Source organism: Pelobates fuscus, chromosome 3 (genome assembly GCF_036172605.1).
Source record: "Pelobates fuscus isolate aPelFus1 chromosome 3, aPelFus1.pri, whole genome shotgun sequence".
Classification (NCBI taxonomy): Eukaryota; Metazoa; Chordata; class Amphibia; order Anura; family Pelobatidae; genus Pelobates; species Pelobates fuscus.
This window is the reverse complement of record NC_086319.1, coordinates 83697311-83717838: the sequence shown is the minus strand read 5'-3', so window position 1 is coordinate 83717838 and position 20528 is coordinate 83697311. Positions and strand designations below refer to the sequence as shown.

The 20528-nt window shown below is 45.3% G+C and overlaps 1 protein-coding gene across 1 annotated transcript in view; it reads left to right on the top strand.

Annotated features, from left to right (window-relative positions):
* The window catches only part of RGS14 (regulator of G protein signaling 14), a 124431-nt gene that overhangs the window by 72467 nt on the left and 31436 nt on the right, over positions 1-20528 (top strand). Inside the window, exons 8-11 of the mRNA XM_063445210.1 lie at positions 10102-10208; positions 11563-11766; positions 17178-17254; positions 18676-18802. Of these exons, the coding sequence (XP_063301280.1) occupies positions 10102-10208; positions 11563-11766; positions 17178-17254; positions 18676-18802 (515 nt within the window). The remainder of the gene's footprint in view (positions 1-10101; positions 10209-11562; positions 11767-17177; positions 17255-18675; positions 18803-20528) is intronic.

The following is a 20528-nucleotide window of genomic DNA, read 5'->3' as shown; positions in this document are numbered from 1 at the left end:
GTCTCAGTGTCCTTTAGAGAGTGTGTTAGAAAGAATTTCCTCCAGGTCCCATTAGAGACTACAATGGAGTCCAATGGGGCCTGGAGGGGGGTCTCTCCAACACTCTGGTTCCTATTCACAATATAGCAGCACAACATAGCTCGCTGATACCTAGGCCAAGTTGGCTCCTCTTACCTTAATTACTGTTGCTGGCTGGCAGTCTGTGGGCTTGCTGGAAGGCTGTGGGCTTACTGGCTGCGGCTGGCAGGCTGTGGGCTTGCTGGCAGGCTGTGGGCTTGCTGGCTACTGCCGGCAGGCTGAGGGCTTGCTGGCTGCGGCTGGCAGGCTGTTGGCTTGCTGGCTGGCAGGCTGTGGGCTTGCTGGCTCCGGCTGGCAGGCTGCACCTGGCAGGCTGTGTGCCTACTGGCTTTGGCTGGCAGGCTGTGTTGTTGCTGGCTGTAGGCCTGTGGCTTGCTGGCAGGCTGTGGGCTTGCTATAGGCAGGCTGGCTGGCAGCCTGTAGTGGCCGGCTGCTGGCTGGGGCCTGTGGCTTGCTGGCTGGGGCCTGGGGCCCTGTGGCTTGCTGGCTGGGGCCTGGGGCCCTGTGGCTTGCTGGCTGGGGCCTGGGGCCCTGTGGCTTGCTGGCTGGGGCCCTGTGGCCTGCTGGCTGGGGCCTGGGGCCTGCTGGCTGGGGCCTGTGGCTTGCTGGCTGGGGCCCTGTGGCTTGCTGGCTGGGGCCCTGTGGCTTGCTGGCTGGGACCCTGTGGCTTGCTGGCTGGGGCCTGGGGCCCTGTGGCTTGCTGGCTGGGGCCTGGGGCCCTGTGGCTTGCTGGCTGGGGCCTGGGGCCCTGTGGCTTGCTGGCTGGGGCCTGGGGCCCTGTGACTTGCTGTCTGGGGCCTGGGGCTTGGGCCTGGGGCCCTGTGGCCTGCTGGCTGGGGCCTGGGGCCTGCTGGCTGGGGCCTGGGGTCTGCTGGCTGGGGCCTGGGGCTTGCTGGCTGGGGCCTGGGGCTTGCTGGCTGACCTGGGGCCTGTGGCTTGCTGGCTGGCCTGGGGCCTGTGGCTTGCTGGCTGGCCTGGGGCCTGTGGCTTGCTGGCTGGCCTGGGGCCTGTGGCTGGCTGGCCTGGGGCCTGTGGCTGGGGCCTGTGGCCCTGTGGCTGGGGCCTGGGGCCCTGTGGCTTGCTGGCTGGGGCCTGGGGCCCTGTGGCTTGCTGGCTGGGGCCCTGTGGCTGGGACCCTGGGGCCCTGTGGCTTGGGCCCTGTGGCTGGCCGGGGGCCCTGTGGCTGGCCGGGGGCCCTGTGGCTGGCCTGGGGCCCTGTGGGTCTGTGGCTGGCCAGGGGGTCTGTGGCTGGCCGGGGGGTCTGTGGCTTACCTGGCTGGTTGCTGGGCCTGGGATGTGAAGATGACCGACCCATGTGGATTCCGGTCCCGTGCAGGCGGCGCCCGTCGACGTCATCGCGTCCTGTAGTGGCCGGCTGCTGGCTGGGGCCTGTGGCTTGCTGGCTGGGGCCTGGGGCCCTGTGGCTTGCTGGCTGGGGCCTGGGGCCCTGTGGCTTGCTGGCTGGGGCCTGGGGCCCTGTGGCTTGCTGGCTGGGGCCTGGGGCCCTGTGGCTTGCTGGCTGGGGCCTGGGGCCCTGTGGCTTGCTGGCTGGGGCCTGGGGCCCTGTGGCTTGCTGGCTGGGGCCTGGGGGCCCTGTGGCTTGCTGGCTGGGGCCTGGGGCCCTGTGGCTTGCTGGCTGGGGCCTGGGGCCCTGTGGCCTGCTGGCTGGGGCCTGGGGCCTGCTGGCTGGGGCCAGGGGCCTGCTGGCTGGGGCCTGTGGCTTGCTGGCCACAATAGGCTGGCCACAATAGGTCCCCCCCTTCTTATTGTTATTTATGGCCCCCACCCACCGTTCAGGGGTGGGGGCCGGGGGGGAAGAAAATAGGCCCCCCCCTTATTGTTATTTATGGCCCCCCACCCACTGTTCAGGGGTGGGGGCCAGGGGGGAAGAAGATAGGCCCCCCTTATTGTTATTTAGGGCCCCTACCCGCTGCTCAGGGTTGGGGGCCGTGGGGGGAAGGAGAATAGGTCCCCCCCTTATTGTTATTTATGGCCCCCGCCCATGCTCAGGGGTGGGGGCCAGGGGGAGGACAATAGGTATTCTCCCCCATTATCATTTAGGGCCCCCACCCGCCGCTCAGGGGTCGGGCCAGGGAGAAGGTGTGGCGACATAGCGAGTAGGGACATTCGGGAGATTGACCCCCATAGAGTGAGGGAGGACATGGGGGGCTTAGGAAGTGGTGGGGAGCACTGCTCCCTGCCGCTTCTATCGTTACATTTTACAAGATGGGAGCTCCACGACGGTAGCTCCCTCCTTTTAATAAACTGAACGAACAAATGAACACTGATATTCAATGTTTGTTTGTTCGTCTGACATTTTTATTCATTCATTCATCTTTCTGACGAATAAATGAATAGATTAAATTCCCGTTCGCATGCCCAAGTGTTTAACTGGGCATGCGCAGGAATTTCACAGTGCCACTGCCATCTAGTGTGGGCAGATGACGTGTCCCACAGGGACTTCATTTACCCACACAAAGATGGCGGCGCCGAGGACCTAGGTCGAGGCAGAAAATAAAGATAAAAAAATAGGTAAAATGGGGGGCTTAGGGGCATTTGGGGTGGACTATGGGGTCAATTAGATGTGGTGGATTCGGGAGGGGGGTTAAAAAAAAACGGGATTCGGCCATGACAGCCACTTTCTCTCTGGAGATGTGTGGCCACGTAGTAGAGGTGGAAGTCCGGGAGGGCTAAGCCTCCCTTGTCTTTGGGCTGCATGAGGGTGGTGAGCCTCATCCTGAGCCTCATCCTGGGTCTCCTGCCATTCCAAATGTAGTTGGCCATTGCGGTTTTAAGGGACTTAAAGAATGGTTTGGGGATTGTGATGGGGATGGCCTGGAGAAGGTACAGGAGGCGTGGTAGGAAGTTAATCTTTATGACCTGGACCCTTCCCAGCCATGATATGTGCGGGTATGTCCAGTCTCTCATGTCCTTTTGGAATGTTGCCAGCACAGAGGCAAAGTTTTCCCGGAAGAGATCACCGCTTTTCTTAGTCAACCAGGTACCCAAGTATCGTATCTTGTGGTCTGCCCATTGGAAAGGGAAGCTCTGGCTTAGGGGCTCGGCCCGCTTGGCTGGTATGCTAACGTTGAGGATATAGGACTTAGTATAGTTTATTTTCAGGTTGGAGACGTCTCCAAATGTCTGAAAGGCTTTTAGGAAATTGGGGAGTGAGATTTCAGGGTTGGACACGACAAAAAGAAGGTCGTCCGCGAATGCAGCTACTTTGTGGTGTGTCGAGACGGTTTCAAGTCCGGTGATGTCTGCGTTATGTCGGATGTGTGTCAGGAATGGTTCGAGGGCAAGGACGAATAGTAATGGGGACAGGGGGCATCCCTGCCTAGTGCCATTGTGTATGGTGAATGCATCGGTCAACGCACTGTTGACCATTACATGTGCCGTCGGTTCTCGGTATAGTGCCTCTATCCATCTCTGTAGGTAGGGCCCCACCCCCATGTGTGTCAGTGTTTCGAAAAGGTATGTCCAGCAGACCCTGTCGAAGGCCTTCTCCGCGTCTGTTGATAGCAGGAGAAGGCCCCCTGACTCCCCGCTCCCTCCCGTGCATGAGGGCGAGCACCCTTATAGTGTTATCCCTCGCCTTGCGTCCCGCCACGAACCCCACCTTGTCAGGGTGGACCAGTGACGGGTTGTGCGTTGTAAGCCGCGTCGCCAGGATTTTGGCCAGTAATTTGATGTCACAGTTGATGAGTGATATTGGCCTGTAGTTTCCACATATTTCTTCGTCCTTGCCCTCTTTAGGGATGATGGTGATGTGGGCAGTCAGGGCCTGTTTAGGTAGTTGCTGACCTTCTCTTACTGCGTTGATGGATTCCAGCATAGGTGGGTATAGGTCTTCGGCAAAGGTTTTGTAATATTTTGCCCTGCTTAGTTTGTTTAATTGCGAGCGCTAGTTCCTCTAGTGTGATTGGCTCGTCTATGAGTGTGGATACCTCGCTTTCCAGAGTCGGCAGCGGGTATCTTGAGAGGTATGTCCGAATAGATTCTCGCAGTCGTGTTTTTGCTGTTTCGGTTTGTGGCTGTGGTAGGGTGTACAGGTCCGAGTAGTATGTTCGGATCGTCGTCAGGATGTCAGTCGGGAGACGCTGCAGGGTCCCGTGTTTGTCCCTGATTCTGTCTATGTACGTCCGCTGTCTCTTTTTTTTCAGCATCGTAGCTAGGAGTCTGCCACTCTTATTTCCGTGTAGGGAAAATAAAGCTTGGTGTCTAACCGCGCCTCTGTGGTGTCTAGATTGTAATAGTGTGGTGAGGTCACGTCTAAGTTGCAGTAGTCGCGTTTGGTGGGAGCAGTGTTGTGTGAGTTTGTCGAGTTCTTCCGTCTTTTGTATGTCGGCCAGAAGTTCGGTGAGTCGAGCTTCAGCTTGTCTTTTAAGCTTGACCCCTTGTTGTATGAAGTGGGCCCTGATGACACTTTTATGGGCCTCCCAACGGATCGTTGGGGAAGTCTGTTCAGGGGTGTTATCGGCGAAATAGTCTCTGATTTTTTTCCCCGATTTGGGAAGTGAGATCTGTCCTGGTTAGTAAGTAGTCGTTGAGTCTCCATTTAAGCGTTACTGGGGCGTGATCTGAACAAGTCGCCGTTCCAATAATCACTTCTTTCACTAGGGGTAGGTTATAGTGAGTGGTGTAGAAATGGTCTAGTCGGGAGTAGGAGCTATGTGGGTGGGAGAAGAAGGTGTAGTCTCTTTCGTCTGGGTGGTGGGCTCTCCAGCAGTCGATGAGTCAGTGTTTGCGGAGTAGGGATTTGAGAGATTGTAGTTGCTGGGGTGGGATACCGGGCGTGCCATTTGAGCAGTCGTGTGTTGTCGTAACGTGTGCGTGTCAGTATTCCTCGCCTTCAGTTAGGTCGGCCCCAAGGCCTGTATGGGCGTCTGGCAATGGTCGTTTGCGCAATGAGCATACTTAAACAGATGATTATAAATCAGAAATCATAACAAGTTAACCATATTATAACGTTTTTAAAACTAGAACAGGTAGGGGTATATGCAGTAGACCTCATGGGTTGTGCGTTTGTCCCCTTCGTCAATCAGCTTGTCTGGTGGCCATGATCTCAAGCCCCGGAGTGGACCCCGTTATTGAGGTTTCTGGCCCCCTGCCCACAATCATTACCCCAGGTGGTATGGGTTTTCGTGTGCGTTAGGGCTATCTCTCAGTGTTGCAAGCAAGTGTGTGTGGCTTTGCTCCCTGCTGCTATGGTAGTGGTGAGGGCATTGTCCCCCCGTGGTTGTACCCTGCCCGGCTTGGTTCCCCCTCCCATCTGGTTCCCCGGCACAGTCCCTCCCTCCCTGTAGGTATGTTCGTCTCTGCGGGCCCCCCACCCTCGTCCCTGTCTGCAGGTTGTGTCGTTGACCCATCCCCCCAGGTGGGCCCCACCGGTGTGGCCCCTCCCTGCTCCCCGAAGTTCGTCACACGTCGGGCGGCCTCCAGCAGCGGGGTCCCGCCAGGGCGACAGGCCCCCGCCGTCCCGCTAAACCCTAGTGAGTGGCTCCGTGATCCGGGTGGTCTACATGTGAGGGTATTAAGTTTGGGATCCCTGCGTGGCCCGTATGTGGGTATCACCTCCCTTCCCAGGGTCCCCCCACCTCCGTTACTCTACCCTCCTCAAGGGCCTTCCGTTGCGTGAAGGGGGTTGGTGTGGTGGAGTGTATGTCGGCCTCCATGGGCCTTTAGCATGCTACCCGTGAACATCCCTCCTCCCAGAGTGACCAATGTCTGTGCCCCAAGGTAAGTGGTCGGTGAGGGTCACCCAGAGGGTGGTGTACTTGCGGTTGGATGGAGGCCTTGGTGTTTTGGTGTATCCGCAGGGTACAACGTTCATAGTCTCTTAGTGGCTGAGAGGGTCCATGTTGTCAGGTGAGGCTGTGTGGGCCTCCGGGGTGGCTGGCTCTAGTTGGTGCAGTGCAAGGTTTCTCACTGGGATGCTCCTGACGGTCGGGTAGCCTGCAGCCTGGTTCTCCTATTCCGGGGGGGGGGGACAGGAGCCCGCTGGTGGGTTTACAGGGGGAAGGAGTAAAAGGCCATCGGGTCGGGCCATGTTAGTTGTATCGGGGGGAGCTGAAGTTCCCGTTGTAAGTCACTTAGATCTCCTTCGGTTTTCACAGTGAACAGGGCCGTTGGTGGTGGTGACCTGTAGCCCAGTGGGGAAATTCCAGCGGTACCGGACCTTGTTGGTTTGCAGTACCCGTGTGAGGGGGCGCAGTGCTTGGCGGTACGCCAATGTTGCAGGTGACAGGTCCGGATAAAGCTGTATCTCTACTCCTTGTATGAGAACTTGTTTGGTGTCTCTTGCTCTTCTGAGTATGTCCTCTTTCGTCTGAAAGTGGGCAAGGCAGCAGATGATGTCCCTTGGGGGGGATTCAGGTGGGCCCCGTGGCCTGAGAGCTCTATGGGCTCTGACAAATTCAATGGGTGTAGGTTTTGGCCTATCCATGTTGAATATTTCCCTGAGGGTGTCATTCCCTGTGGTCAGAGACATTTTCCCCTCTATTCTTACCTTTCCTCCGTGATCTTGCGATGCCTCTTTCCATATTCCCGAACGCCAGCAAAATACTGAATTTCACCCTAACAGAATAAGAGCAGTTCATCCATTCGTGTTATGACGAAATTCAGGACTTTTGTTTGGTTCAAAATTTCATTTGAATGAATGAAATTCCGATTCGATTGCGGCTGCATCTTGCAGCCGCTTAGTAGATAGCTACTTAATACCGTGGGAATTAGGGAGCTATCTACCAATAGGCTAAAAGACCAAGTTTGGTCTTTCAGACAACTTTACTAATACCAAGTAAACATTTTACTAGTTATTAGTAATTAATATGCCCCTACTCACTAAATTTCTATATTAAAAAATAAAGCAACCAATCAGAGAGGTATGAATCAAATTACACAGCATGGGAAAATTTCAAAGAAATTTCCCACGCTGTGTAAAATGACTCAGAGCACTCTGATTGGTTGGATTTTTAAGCCAACCAATCAGAGTGCTGTGACAGGTTAATGTAGATACTTACCTGTCAGTCTCTTCATTTACCTGTCAGAGCACTCTGACTGGTTGGCTTAACCCTCGCTGGCTGGTCACCACAACAGCTGGTACAGGCTTGTCATAACGCAGAGTTTAACAGATGTGTTGCATAGGATAACAGTGCACATTTTTTATATAGTATGTAGAGCTTGAGGTATAAAAACAAGCTAAGTCTATAGTGGCTTCGGTGCGTGAAGCTATCGCACGCTAAGGTCGGGTAAACTTGCCACCACTGATAGTATAGATGAAGTCATGTTGGACCGCGTGGGTTCACGGGCTTCTATAAAACATGCATGGGGTTGCAGCCGTTAGCAGACAATATGGGGGCAGATTCCAGCTCTTCTGTACCCTCTGTGTGGTATAGTCGAAACTAATGCTGAGGTTACTGCCTATTGGGGAGTAAGACTATAGCCCGGGATATGTGTTCTATCTCACGCTATACGGCCCCTAACCAAAGGGAGCCGCAGGGGGGAGGGGGGATGCGGTGCATATGGCACTGAGCAGACTGCTCGCCGGAGCAAGGGAACCCACATTGTAGTGTATGTATGTCTGACACGGTAACATTGCATCAGAAACACAAGTGAGGTAAGGAAAAGGAAACAAGATAAATCAAACATAATTGAATGACACTTAAAACAAGCACAATTGCATGATAGAACGTCACAATTGCATGATAGAACAACATAACTTGGGAGATGCCACATTGTTGGAGTGTAATTCGGGTAGGTGCCCCTAGCCTTTCTCCTCTACGTGGTGCAAACGGGACAGTCTTTGCACGGTCCCACTTATGTTGTGTGAAGGGTTCCGCTGTAGGCGTCGGTTGTGGTGGGAGTCCCAGAGCTTGCAGAAAGAAGGCAGCTTCTGTCAGGGAGGTGAGTCTAAGTTTGGCACCATTTCTAACCACCATCAGAGACCTCGATTTGCCCCATCTATACTCCACTGTACGTAGTTGATTGGTGATCGGGCCTTAGGAACTTCTTCATTGCAGCGTGTTTTTGGTTAAATCCTGGAAGAACGTGATATGGGATGACTCGAAGCCGAGCAGAGTTTTATTTTTCACCGCTGTCATTAGTTGTTTTTTGTCGGAAATCGAGTAGCAGCGTGTGATCACGTCTCGGGTGGCTGTAGATGGTGCCTGTGCAGGCTTGTTGACCCGAAAGCAGTTTTCAAAAGTTAGCTTTTTGGCCTGTGCGTGCGGCAAGATAGTGGTTAACAGGGGTCGGAGGTAGTGGGGTAGTTCCACCGGGCTGATGTCGTCAGGGACCCCTCTTATCTTTAACTCTCCGGTTGCGATCTTCTGCAAGATCTAGCTTAGTGAGCATCATAGCGTGGGAGGTTTGTAGTTGGAGTATAGAGTCTTTGAGGCCCTGTACCTCCTGTCTCATGACTGTGACATCCTCCTCGGAGGCCTGTAACCGGGCTGTCACCACCTAAACTTTGGTGCGTAGCAGGTCCACATCAGCTGCGAACATCTGTCTCATCTCCAACATGATATTGCGAATAACTTTTTGTGGCGAGATTTTGCGTGTCCCTGTCTGACGATGTTGCAGAGAGTGCCATGGGTGTTGCGGGTTCTGCCACTGTCTCCTGTGGTAAATCGGAGCATGTGGAGCAGGCCTCTGGGTCTGGGGGATGCTGAGGCCCTCTGGGCCGTGGAGCGTTGTAGCAGGTCCCCAATATCACGAGTGTCTTTTGTTTCTACCTGCTTGTGGTTTTTGGAATTGTCGACCCATTGTGTCAGTGCTGCATAGTTGATTCTCGTCAGGCAGCTGGGTAGGGCCCAATGCCTCCAGGATCGCTGGCGAGTTCTCCTGCCCGTCGGATTGTACAGGAATGGCATGTGCCAGTAGCCCGCTTCTTCAGGGAGAGAAGGTATGTTGTCTCTTTTTCATTTTTTTTCTGAAAATCAAGATTTTTTTGTGGTTTTGTGCCCAAGTCGCTGGAGCTCATGAGAATGGCATCCGAGCTGTTCAAGTGTCAGGCTCCGCCCCCCAAAAAGTATACATATATAAAGAATACTTTAAATGACAGTAAAACCAAACAAACAAAAAAGCAAAACACTTTTTACACTAAACCTCTAAACTCTACAGTTAGATGATCATTAAACATTCCACATGCTGAATATTCCTTCACCTGCATTAACCCCTTAAAGACACATGACATGTGTGACATGTCACGATTCCCTTTTATTTCAGAGGTTTGGTCCTTTAGGGGTTAAAACATGTATTAATGAATTGATACACAACATGCAATTCATTCTTTTCATGTTTCTCATTGTGCATTCCATACTATTTGTGGTTAATTAGTGAAGTGCTTTTGCTGATTATTGTAATATTAGCTATAGTGTAAGGGTACACACATGATGACAATCAAATCATGTGTAATGCTTTGCTCTTGCCTGCTGTGTTATTTGTGGATATTTGTATTGGTGTATGCCTTTAAGATGTATATCAGGATTTTAATGACTCATTTTCCTCCAATAAAGAAAAGTACAATAAAACGTTTTCAACTAATAAGGTCATCAGTCTTAGATTTTTATAGTGTTATAGAGGAGCTGTTATGTGCGTTTGTTGAGCACAGTCAATATCTCATTAAAATTATTCTATTAATACAAATTCCATCACATACCTATTGCACAGGCACAGCATGATACCTTTAATTTGATTTCCCATGATTGCCTGCCTGTTACAGATGGGCACACCTGTGTATGTAAGGAATAATGGGAACAAGACAGATGGCAGTGTCTACTCTCTTCGAGTGGATGAGTTAAATATGTTTTTTTATACCTGTTGCATATTTCAGTTTAATAATGTTTATAGAAAAACAAAAGTTTTTTTTATTTTATTATTATTTTTAAGTCTCTCATACTTGTGTTTAAAGCATTTAAAACATATATATATATATATATATATATATATATATATAAATAAATATATATATATATAATGCCAGTTCAACGTTTTCTCATGACTCTCTCTATTCTCCGGCAGAATTATCTGACAGCAATGAATTATCTCGTCGTGAATCTCAGACGTCATTGAACTCCACCACGAGTCTGGACCATAATTTGATCTCTTCCCTATCAAGCAAATTTGAGGTACCAACCAGACAGTTCTATTTGTCTCAACACAATTTGTTATGTTATGCTTGCCTTCAGCTCTGGTGAATGCCTCCATGGCCAACTGTTATTATAACCATAACACTGGGAAATATAGCCTTATTCTTAAAACATCCCAGGTCAACATTTAAAAGAACAAAACAATCAAGACATTATTCCCGAGGGTGCTTGCTATGCGGTGATAAAGAAGAATTTGTTGATCTACACTATAGAAAAACATAAACCTTTAAACTGAAGAGTCCTCCTTATAGTTTATCACATACAGCGTGTATGTAAAAGGCGTGATTGCCATTTCATTTCTGTAATCTCCAGGGGTGAATTTACAAGCCTATCCATCTTGCTTGGGTCAATGGCCTTCCTCAGGGGTGGCCCAGACAGGAAAAGGTTATCTGGAGGTAGTAATTTCAAAAACCTTATTTTGTCTACATCCATTGATGGCATTACTAAATTCCAAACATTCCCATGTTACCCCCACGAGAGACTCTTTACTCCTCACTCACAGAGTCTGTACTTCTACTAGAACGTGTGTATCAAATAGATGGAAAACCTCATTGCCTAATTTAGAATACCTCCACAGCAGGATTAGATTTATAAAGAATATGGAATACCTTACACTAGGTAGCAGGACCCAGTACAGAAATACAATTGGGGCCCCTGGTTGTGCTACAACATTCCAGCTCCATAACGACATTTTAGATGGGCGGGATATTTTTAAAAAAAAATGTATTTATAAAATATTTTACCAGGAATGATAAATTGATATTTCTCTCGTTTTCAGATATGTTTAACATCTGACTGTTTTTTTTTTACCTGGCCACCCCTCGGAGCTCTGATATCCCACATGTTACCCATCCTCGTTCTCTCTGTCCACTCCTTCCTGCTCTTTTTTTTTCTTTCTCTCTGTCCACTTCTTCCTGCTCTTTTTTTCTCTAGTTTTTTTTTAGTATCTTGAAACCTTTAAAAAAAATTTTTAAAAATGTGATTTTAAGGTATTTCTTTGTTGACACAGACATGGTTATTACCACCTAATTAATAGTCTTTCCTACAATTTGTTTATATGTGTATGGCACTTCAATGTCTATGCCCCTGTGTCTGCCGCTACTACTAGATAATAGAATTATCCTATCTGAACATTATCAATTGCTCAGTCATAGAGTGAGAGTTACACTATCAGTTACATTTAAAATCTTGGCCCAGAGTACCTGAACTGAAAGCATAGCTGACTTTTCCAGTTTTAAAGTGACTTTTCTCACTTTAGTGAATAACCTGTATATGTTTATTATATTAATTGTTGTGGATAATGCTAATTTTCCCCTATGCGTTTTACTTTTAGAATGACAGCGCAAGCTTGGGAAGTATAGAACATGATAGTGAAGCCAAGCCAATGAAATATTGCTGTGTCTATCTGCCCGATGGCACTGCCTCACTCGCAGCAGTGAAACCAGGCTTAACCATCCGGGACATGCTTGCTGGGATCTGCGAAAAGCGAGGTTACTGTGTTACAGATGTGAAGGTCTACCTGTCTGGACATGAACAGGTATTATTCCCTATATCAGGGGTAGGCAAGCTTTGACACTCCAGACATTGTGTACTGCATCTCCTAGGAGGCTTTTACACACATAATGCTGGCAAAGCATCAGGGAAGGTGTAGTCTACAACCCCTGTAGTGCCTACCCCTGCCCTATATACTATAACCTTACCTTATACTACTGCAACATATATACATTTCAGAGACTCCATGCTTTTTTTTTTCATTTTTCTTATACATTATGGCCAATGATTTGTGTATTTCCAATAACATATGAAGGATTAGGCTTGGTATTATCATCAAAGGTAGCTGATTTTCACACACAGAATGTTTCTGTCTCGCAATCCGCTTTTCTCAAGCCAGAGAAGGGATCTTTGAGAGTGAAACCATCAGGACTCCATATGGAATTCAACCAATGAGTTTGACCTCTCCAGACTGTTTGGCACCAGTATTTAAAAAAGACAAATCTCTATGTTTGTTGATCTATTGTCTATCTCCAATGACAAGCTTTAAGTATTTGTAGTAGATAAGAATCTCTGAAACATTATACCATTGCCACGAGCACTCTAGACCTATCTGTCTAGTTATACATGTGACATACAACATTACACTAAACCTCTACTAAAACTCTTAAGGTATTTGTTTTTAACACACACACATATATATATATATATATAAATATATATATATTTCATATTACTCAATGCAATTAAAAAGTTTATTTCTTGCCGCTCAGTCATACTAACGAGCTTAGTGCATTATTAAAAATTGCTCTTGATTTGTGCAAGTCAGCTTTATCACATGCACTGACCTTGCCGTACATTGTCTGGTCAATATTGGTCTAGAAAAAAAAACAAAACAGAAAGATACTGGCAAAAAAAACCCACAAGTTTAACCCCTTAAGGACACATGACATGTGTGACATGTCATGATTCCCTTTTATTCCAGAAGTTTGGTCCTTAAGGGGTTAAAAACAAATTCAGGAAAGCCAATAAAGCCACTAAATAGATATAACTGCTACATCAGCTGGTACTGGGCATTTACGGAGTAATACGAGCGGCTTTTCCTCCACTGCATCTATTTAGATGTACTTCCAGTCAGTTTACCACCCAATAAGAAAGGAGGATTGGAAGGAAAAGAAACAATCCACAGCAAGAGATCGCAAATAGTAGCAACCTGTATTATTCAATAAAAATACATGGTAGACAAAAATAGGAGAGCACAAACCCATATGTGCAAAAACCAGAAGACGCTTAATGCAGTTAATGCCTTGTGTGGTACTTACCCATAGAGTAAGAGTCTATTGAGGTTTTTCACTAAAGTCCAACCACCTGGACTGCAATATCTAGACATTGAACACGCTATTCAACAATGTCCAGAATTTGCAATTCCTGATGTGAACTGGCCCTTAACCCCTTAAGGACCAAACTTCTGGAATAAAAGGGAATCATGACATGTCACACATGTCATGTGTCCTTAAGGGGTTAAGTCTGTACCGAACACTACCAGATGGATGAAATCCAGACCCGAATGCTTCAAATCTTCCCGCTGGCAGGACCAGCAGCCAAATCATTAAAAACCTTTGACAGCTCAAGGATTTGGGGAGGGTAACGTCTTTAAAATAAATCATGGGGGAAGGTAGATCACTACGCTTTTGCTCGTAAGCAAAACATATTTTAAGGAGTTTGTGGTTTTATAGATAAGTAATGCATGCTTCCAATTGTAGGAACATAAAACATGAAAAAACATTGCTTGCCGTTTAATTAACGAATACACAGGAATTTAGAAAATATTCTGGGCCAACACAATTCCCAGTACATCTGTACTGTAATATGTATTATTAGTCCATGTAAGGGCTTTTTCTAGCATTTCTGTGCAATACTTTTTTTTTTTTGTCACTGTGTCATTTACCTAAACGTTGGCAAAGATCCATTTAGCAACAGGTATTATGTCATAAATTGACCACTAGGTGGGGCTGTTTCACTATTATGGAAACCATCAAGGACAATTTATATTTAACGTGACATTTACCTTTTTTTCAGTTGCTAGCAGTTGAACTGCACATTCCAGAAATGAAAAGGTTAAAAATGATAAGGAAAAGGGCATAAATGCTCTTAAAAGGGGAAAAGGATAAAATAGATGCTTAAATACGCTATTGTGTTCATAAGCAAAACACTCTGAGGAATTTGTAGTTTTCTAGGTATGCAATGCTTGGTTCCAATTGTGGAAGCAAATACAAATACATAAAAACAAAAAGAAATCACGCCTTGCTGTATAATACACAAATACACGTGAATATAGAAAACATTCTGGGCCAGCACAATGCTAACTATAATATGTGTTTCTCCATGTCAGAGCTCATTCTATCATTTCTATGCTATACAATATTTGTAAACCTACTACTTCAGTGTCTCTTAACCTTTTGACATTATTCAAATTGTGTACTCAACCCAGTGACCCATTCTTTCACTGTAATAGAACATGTACCAAACCCTTTCATTACACTATACCTGGTGTCATAGGGATCTATACTGCCCTGAGGAAGGCATAATCTCTGCACTTAGCCATGTATTATAAGCTGTTCCCTAGGGCCTGATGAATTTGAAATGCATTTCACAGCCATGGGGGCACCTTAGTCCTACACTATCAGCGTTTATACATGTTCTCCCTGTAAACTGAACCATGCACTTATTTATCAATAAACAAACTACACATTTTCACCTCTTCTGAGTGTTCTGAGCTCAAGCTCAATGATTGACATCATTGGCCTCAATTTAATATATTTGGATACATTTTTGAAATTATTTAATATTTTTGGAAAAACTATTAACATATCCAAGAAATATCATATATATAAAGAAAAATATTGAAATATCAAAAAAAAACTAATTGTTTTTTTCAACATATTAAATCATTTTAAAAAGCTCATCCAAAAATATAAAATCAAGGTCTATGTTTGCCGTCGATTTTACCATATGTACATTTATTTTCTTCAATAGACTGGAAATTTTACCTAAAATCTTCAAGTTCTTGTTAATGCTCTACAATTCCTAGTTTAGTGACTAAACTCTTGGTTTTGTTTGCTAAATCTATTTAGGGCTATTCACAAAACTATGAATTTTACTGGATTGAATCCATATGTCAAAACCACTTACAAGGCTATTCATCAAAATTAGAATTGTCAGGAATTTAAACTGCATTTCAAATTTAAAGGATCACTATAGTGCCAGGAAAACAAACTTGTTTTCCCGGCACTATAGTGTTAGTAGGTCCCCCCACCCTCATGGCCCCCCTCCCGCCGGGCTGAAGTGGGAGGAAGGGGTTGAAATCTTACCTTTCTCCAGCGCCGGGCTTCCTCGGCGCTGGGGACTCTCCTCCTCCTTTCGACGTTATCGCTGAATGCGCATGCGCGCACATTTAGTCAGTCCATAGGAAAGCATTCTCAATGCTTTACTATGGACGATGGTGTCTTATCACTGTGAAAATCCCAGTTAGAAGGGCGGAAGTGCCTCTAGCGGCTGTCAATGAGACAGCCACTAGAGGCTGGATTAACCCATATGTAAACATAGCAGTTTCTCTGAAACTGCTATGTTTACAGCAGAAAGCGTTAATCCTAGATGGACCTGGCACCCACACTACTTCATTAAGCTGAAGTGGTCTGGGTGCCTATAGTGTGGTCCTTTAAGGCCAACTGAAAAAATTTAGGGATGCTATAGTCACCAAAACAATTTGAACTTAATGAAGCAGTTTTGGTGTATAGATTATGCCTCTGAAGTCTCACTGCTCAATTCACTACCATTCAGGAGTTAAATGACTTCTGTGTCTATCTTTGCAGCCCTAGCCACACGTATCCTGGCTGTGACTGACACAGCATGCATGAAAACAAAATGGTTTCATTTTTTATCTTTTTTAATTTACTTAAAAAGTTTCTATCTCCTGCTCTGTAAATTGAACTTTAATTATTTACACAAGACTTATGTGGGGTCTATCAAGCTATTAACATCCAAAATTAAACATAATTTGCAATAAGGGAAGTGCAAACATTAGATTACTCTTTACAGGAGGTGTTTTGGAAGGCTGTGTAAATCACATGCAGGGAGGTGTGACTAGAGATGTAAACAACGTGCTAAATGACAGAGAATTAAGCAGTTAAACTGCAGGGCATGATCTATACACCAAAACTGCTTTAGATAAAGTTGTTTTGGTGACTGGAAGAATCCTCCAAGGCAATTATGCTTCCTGTTAGTCCTACTTTGTCTGTTAGTTTTAATTCCTGATTATTCTCACTTTAGTGAAGATTTCTGTGAGGCTAAAATAGTAAACTGGGGAGTCTGACTGCCAAAGCGAACGGTCGCATGCTCGTTAATCTCCAGAAAACAAGGGCCCTTATTGACACATCCCTGCCTTTTATACCAGTTTAACTGGCACCAGGGGATCCTAAAGGTTGTCTGGACCTCAGGGGAAGAAAATGAGAAAATTAAGGCCTTATAAACCCCGAATGGGGATAAATACCGGGGACATGTGGCGGCAGGCAAACAGCAGTCTTGCGTCCAAGATGACGTCCCTCACTAGGGACTGCTCGGATCTCTCCGATGACCTGTCCAACGAGGCAGACGAGGGGTACTTACCCACACCAGCAGTCACGCCGCTGACTCCACGGCGAATCCGGACTCTGCTCCAGTGACAACAGCGGTCCTCAAGGAGCTCCTAGCGGACCTGCAACAGAATTTAATGGCTGACATTGCCACCATACGTAGGGATTTACAGGGCCTGACAGGCCGCCTTGGAGCACTAGAAGCGGCATCCAACACAGGCACAAAGCAAATCACATCCCTGCAACAAGCGGTGCACGAATTGCAGCCACAATTCTATGGATGACTTAGTCTAGGAAGGTGTTTTCCCAGGTAGACGACAACGGCGAGTGCCAGATATGTCAGCCCCTTACTAGGGGAAATATGTTCCATAAATGACTGGGACCCTTAGTTGTATTTATTATTTATTATTATTTAGCAACTGTTATGCATTTGTACACTCTTTACAAATATTGCTTACTTCCTATTGACTGAGCCACGCCGCCTCACTCACAGTATGACCCATGTACCTCTTACAACACCAGTCTCCGCATGTGTATAACTGTCTATATACTTCTTGTGTTTTTGATATGAATACCTCATGTCTATCTGTGGCAAAATATAAAGAATTGAAAAAAAAAATAAAAAAAATTGTTAGAACACCAAAAAATAAATAAAATAGTAAACTGCTTATAAAGATGTAGATTGTTTTCCAAATCAACGATTTTAGTCTCAGTTTTGCCATTTGGAGTTAATTTGCTAACATTTGTATTATAGTGGATAACCCTCTTATTGACTGTCAGTGCTCAGACTTAATTCACTGTCTTCTTCTCGTTATACTTTTGATAGAAGCCTTTGGCTCTTGACCAGGAATGCAAAGTGCTTGCAGATCAAGAGGTGAAGCTGGAGAACAGGATTGGGTTTGAGTGAGTTTTTATTTCATTTTTTATTCTGGTCATATTGAAGAAAGATCGATGTTTATACTTTTACTATAGATAAAAACCTCATCAAAGATTATGAGAATACATACGGTTTATGAACGCTGTACTATGACATACTTTTCAAAAGACTTAAAACAATTACACGTGCATAAATTCTCTGCTTACACTGTGACTATTGTTCCGACAGTGTTTATGTAACATTGAACCATTATCCAGAGCTGGATTGCAGACTGACTGGCACCTTGACTATAAATTAAATAGTGCACATTTCTATTCTTCCATCTCATGAAAATTCCAACCAATCAAAATATGTTATTGATGTTCTGAGGACTGACTAGAATGAGTTCTAGTTCAGCAACCATTCGCTCCCCAATTATTGAAAGATCCCATTTCAAATGAGTGACCTGTTTCTGTCAATATTAGTCATATACCAAACAATTCAATAAGCAGGGGTACTAATGATGCTGTTTGAGAATCTTAGTTCATAAGTCTTAAATGAAAAATATATAGATCTCTATTTGTTATCTAGAAGATGGAAATTATCTGAATAACCGCAATCTTTTTGAAAGTATTGTCTGATTCACCATAATTTGCAATGCCTGTCAGTCAATGATTTTTGACTCATACATGCTAGAACATCCTTTCTAAATGAGGAATCCGCAATTCCTGTCCAAATACAGCACATTCCTGAACCCTGATAGTCACAAAGAAAGTTGCCATGTTATCTAAATCTTATTAAAGCTGATGAGCTTGAACATCTAGAATTAAAGTGTCCAGCTGTGGTGCTATCCTACAGATGTGGCAGAAATGTTTAATAATTTGTAATACAATTGGTGGCGCATAGTTGTTGCAAATAACTCTATAGCTTGGAATAGAGGTAGGCAACCTTCGACACTTCATAATGCTGGCAAAGCAATGCTGACTGGTAGTCCACAACATCTGGAGTGCCGAAGGTTGTCGACCCCTGGTCTAAAATGTCCACACTCTGACAAGGCAAGGAATCTTAATCGTAACCCCCTAAATTAAAAGTTCAGCAGAAGGTGACTTTATGATTTCTGAATGCGGTAGACTTCACATGTTACAACCAGAAGAACCGTGTAATAATAATAATAATATTAATAACTCATACAGAGTTTTTTCGCATTGGACTCAAAGCGCTTTAGACAACATACAATCACGTATTTAATGATTCTATTCCTGAAAGGCCTGTGTACACAGGTAGATCTTGAGTCTTTGTTTAAAAATGTCCAGCGAGGTGGCTTCAAACACTTTGCTTGGGGTGAGTGTTCCATAGAGATGGGGCGACATGGTTTAAAGCTCATAAACCACATTTTTGTTGAAAGTAGACATTAAATAGTCAAACCGTAAAGTGTGTGTAATATTTTCTTTGTCTGGTGTATTTGTAGCTTACAAATCAAACATGTGAATAAAAATGTTCGTATTGTGTCAAAACCCACTAAAACCATACAAGAAGCGTTACAACCAACTTTGAAGAAATATGGACTTCAGAATTGCCACATTGTTCTTCATAAGGTAGGAATTTAAACCTATTTTGTGATATCATAACTTCAAAAATGTATTCCTGCCTGTCTCTTTTACCTGTGTATTTCAATAAGCTGTGGACTTAATCAATAGCAGTCAACATTGTGACTAGAAATAGATTAAAACATTGGAAGACATTCCAAGAGACATTTTCTGAAAAAAGCCAAACACAGTTTTTAAAAACAGTTATTACAAAACCTATAAATTAGCATGCTGCAGGAGATATTTTGCCTATTACCCCATGCCAGAGCAAGATTTACATGTCCAGTGGCCAGAGTGGAAAGAGTCAAGCTTCTGCCCTCTCACGTACTCTTATGGTAATAGTGCCGCCAGTCCCCCAGGACACCGTTCACCTGTTATATGCCAAACTATTTACAAATGGATTGACTCTTAACAAGCTGTGTTGGGTGCTAATGGTCCTTCTGATCTAAGTGGTTTGATGAAGTGGAAATTCACATTCATATATTTATTTCTGGCAAATCTATAGATAAGTCCCTAATTTGTATTAAATTAAAGGACCACTATAGGCACCCACACCACTTCAGCTTAATAAAGTGGTCTGGGTGTTTTCCTATGAGACTGGCTGAATGCGCGCGCGGCTCTTGCCGCGCATGCGCATTCAGCCGAAGAGGAGATGAGTAGGAGGAGAGCTCCCCGCCCGGCTCTGGAGAAAGAGGTAAGTTTAACCCCTTCCTCTCCATCCAGCCCGGCGGGAGGGGGTCCCTGAGGATGGAGGCACCCTCAGGGCACTATAGTGCCAGGAAAACAAGTATGTTTTCCTGGCACTATAGTGGTCCTTTAAGGAGGGAGCTGAGTTTAGTACATAGCTCCCTACTTTGGTATCCATAAATATGGCAAACCCACATAAGGAAATTTGGGAGCTTTATACTAAGCAGTGGAAAGATCAAAATTTTAAAAAAGAAAAGGGCTTTCCTTAATTTTAATCTTTCAGCTGTTTAGTTGTTAACTCCCTAACTAAGATTGGTACACTTATGTGGGATAGCTATATACTGATGTATCAAATTAGAGAGTTGTTTAGCAGATATAACTCAATTTTTTGGTATCCATAAATATGACAAATCCACAAAAGAATACCAAATTAGGGAGCTGTCTACTAAGCAACTGAAATATCAAATTTAGAAAAAAGCCCTTTTCTTCATTTGGACTTTCAGCTGTTTAGTAGATTGTTATAATTTGGTATCCTTATATGAGATTCACATATGTAAGATACCAAATTAGGGAGCTATAGACTAAATGCTACATCTCCCTAGTTTGGTAGTGGTACCCTAAATGAAAATGTTAGTTTTGAGCCTTTTTTTTTTTTTTTTTAAATCTTTTTATTTTGATTTGTTGGAGTCATGACATACAGAAACATAAAGAATCAAACATTTGCACTCGCAGGTTCCAATCAAAATGTTAGAATTGGTAGAGCACATAGAGTGTACACAGTGTCATTGATAGATATCAAGGTACAATGTAAGTGTGTTGGTGTCATGAGACCTACAGGACACATTCCCACTTGACCACCTCTAACCTGGAGTCGCATATGTTGGAGACTGCTACACCAATAGTGGAAGCTATCCAATCATGTCACTTCATGGGGTTAGTCAATGTACACTTGATCACTCCCATGCACACCTTTCCCTTCCGTGACCCCCCGTCTGTGAAGCATAGCGATACCAGTATGCGGGGTGAGAGTGACAAAATGGCGTTAATA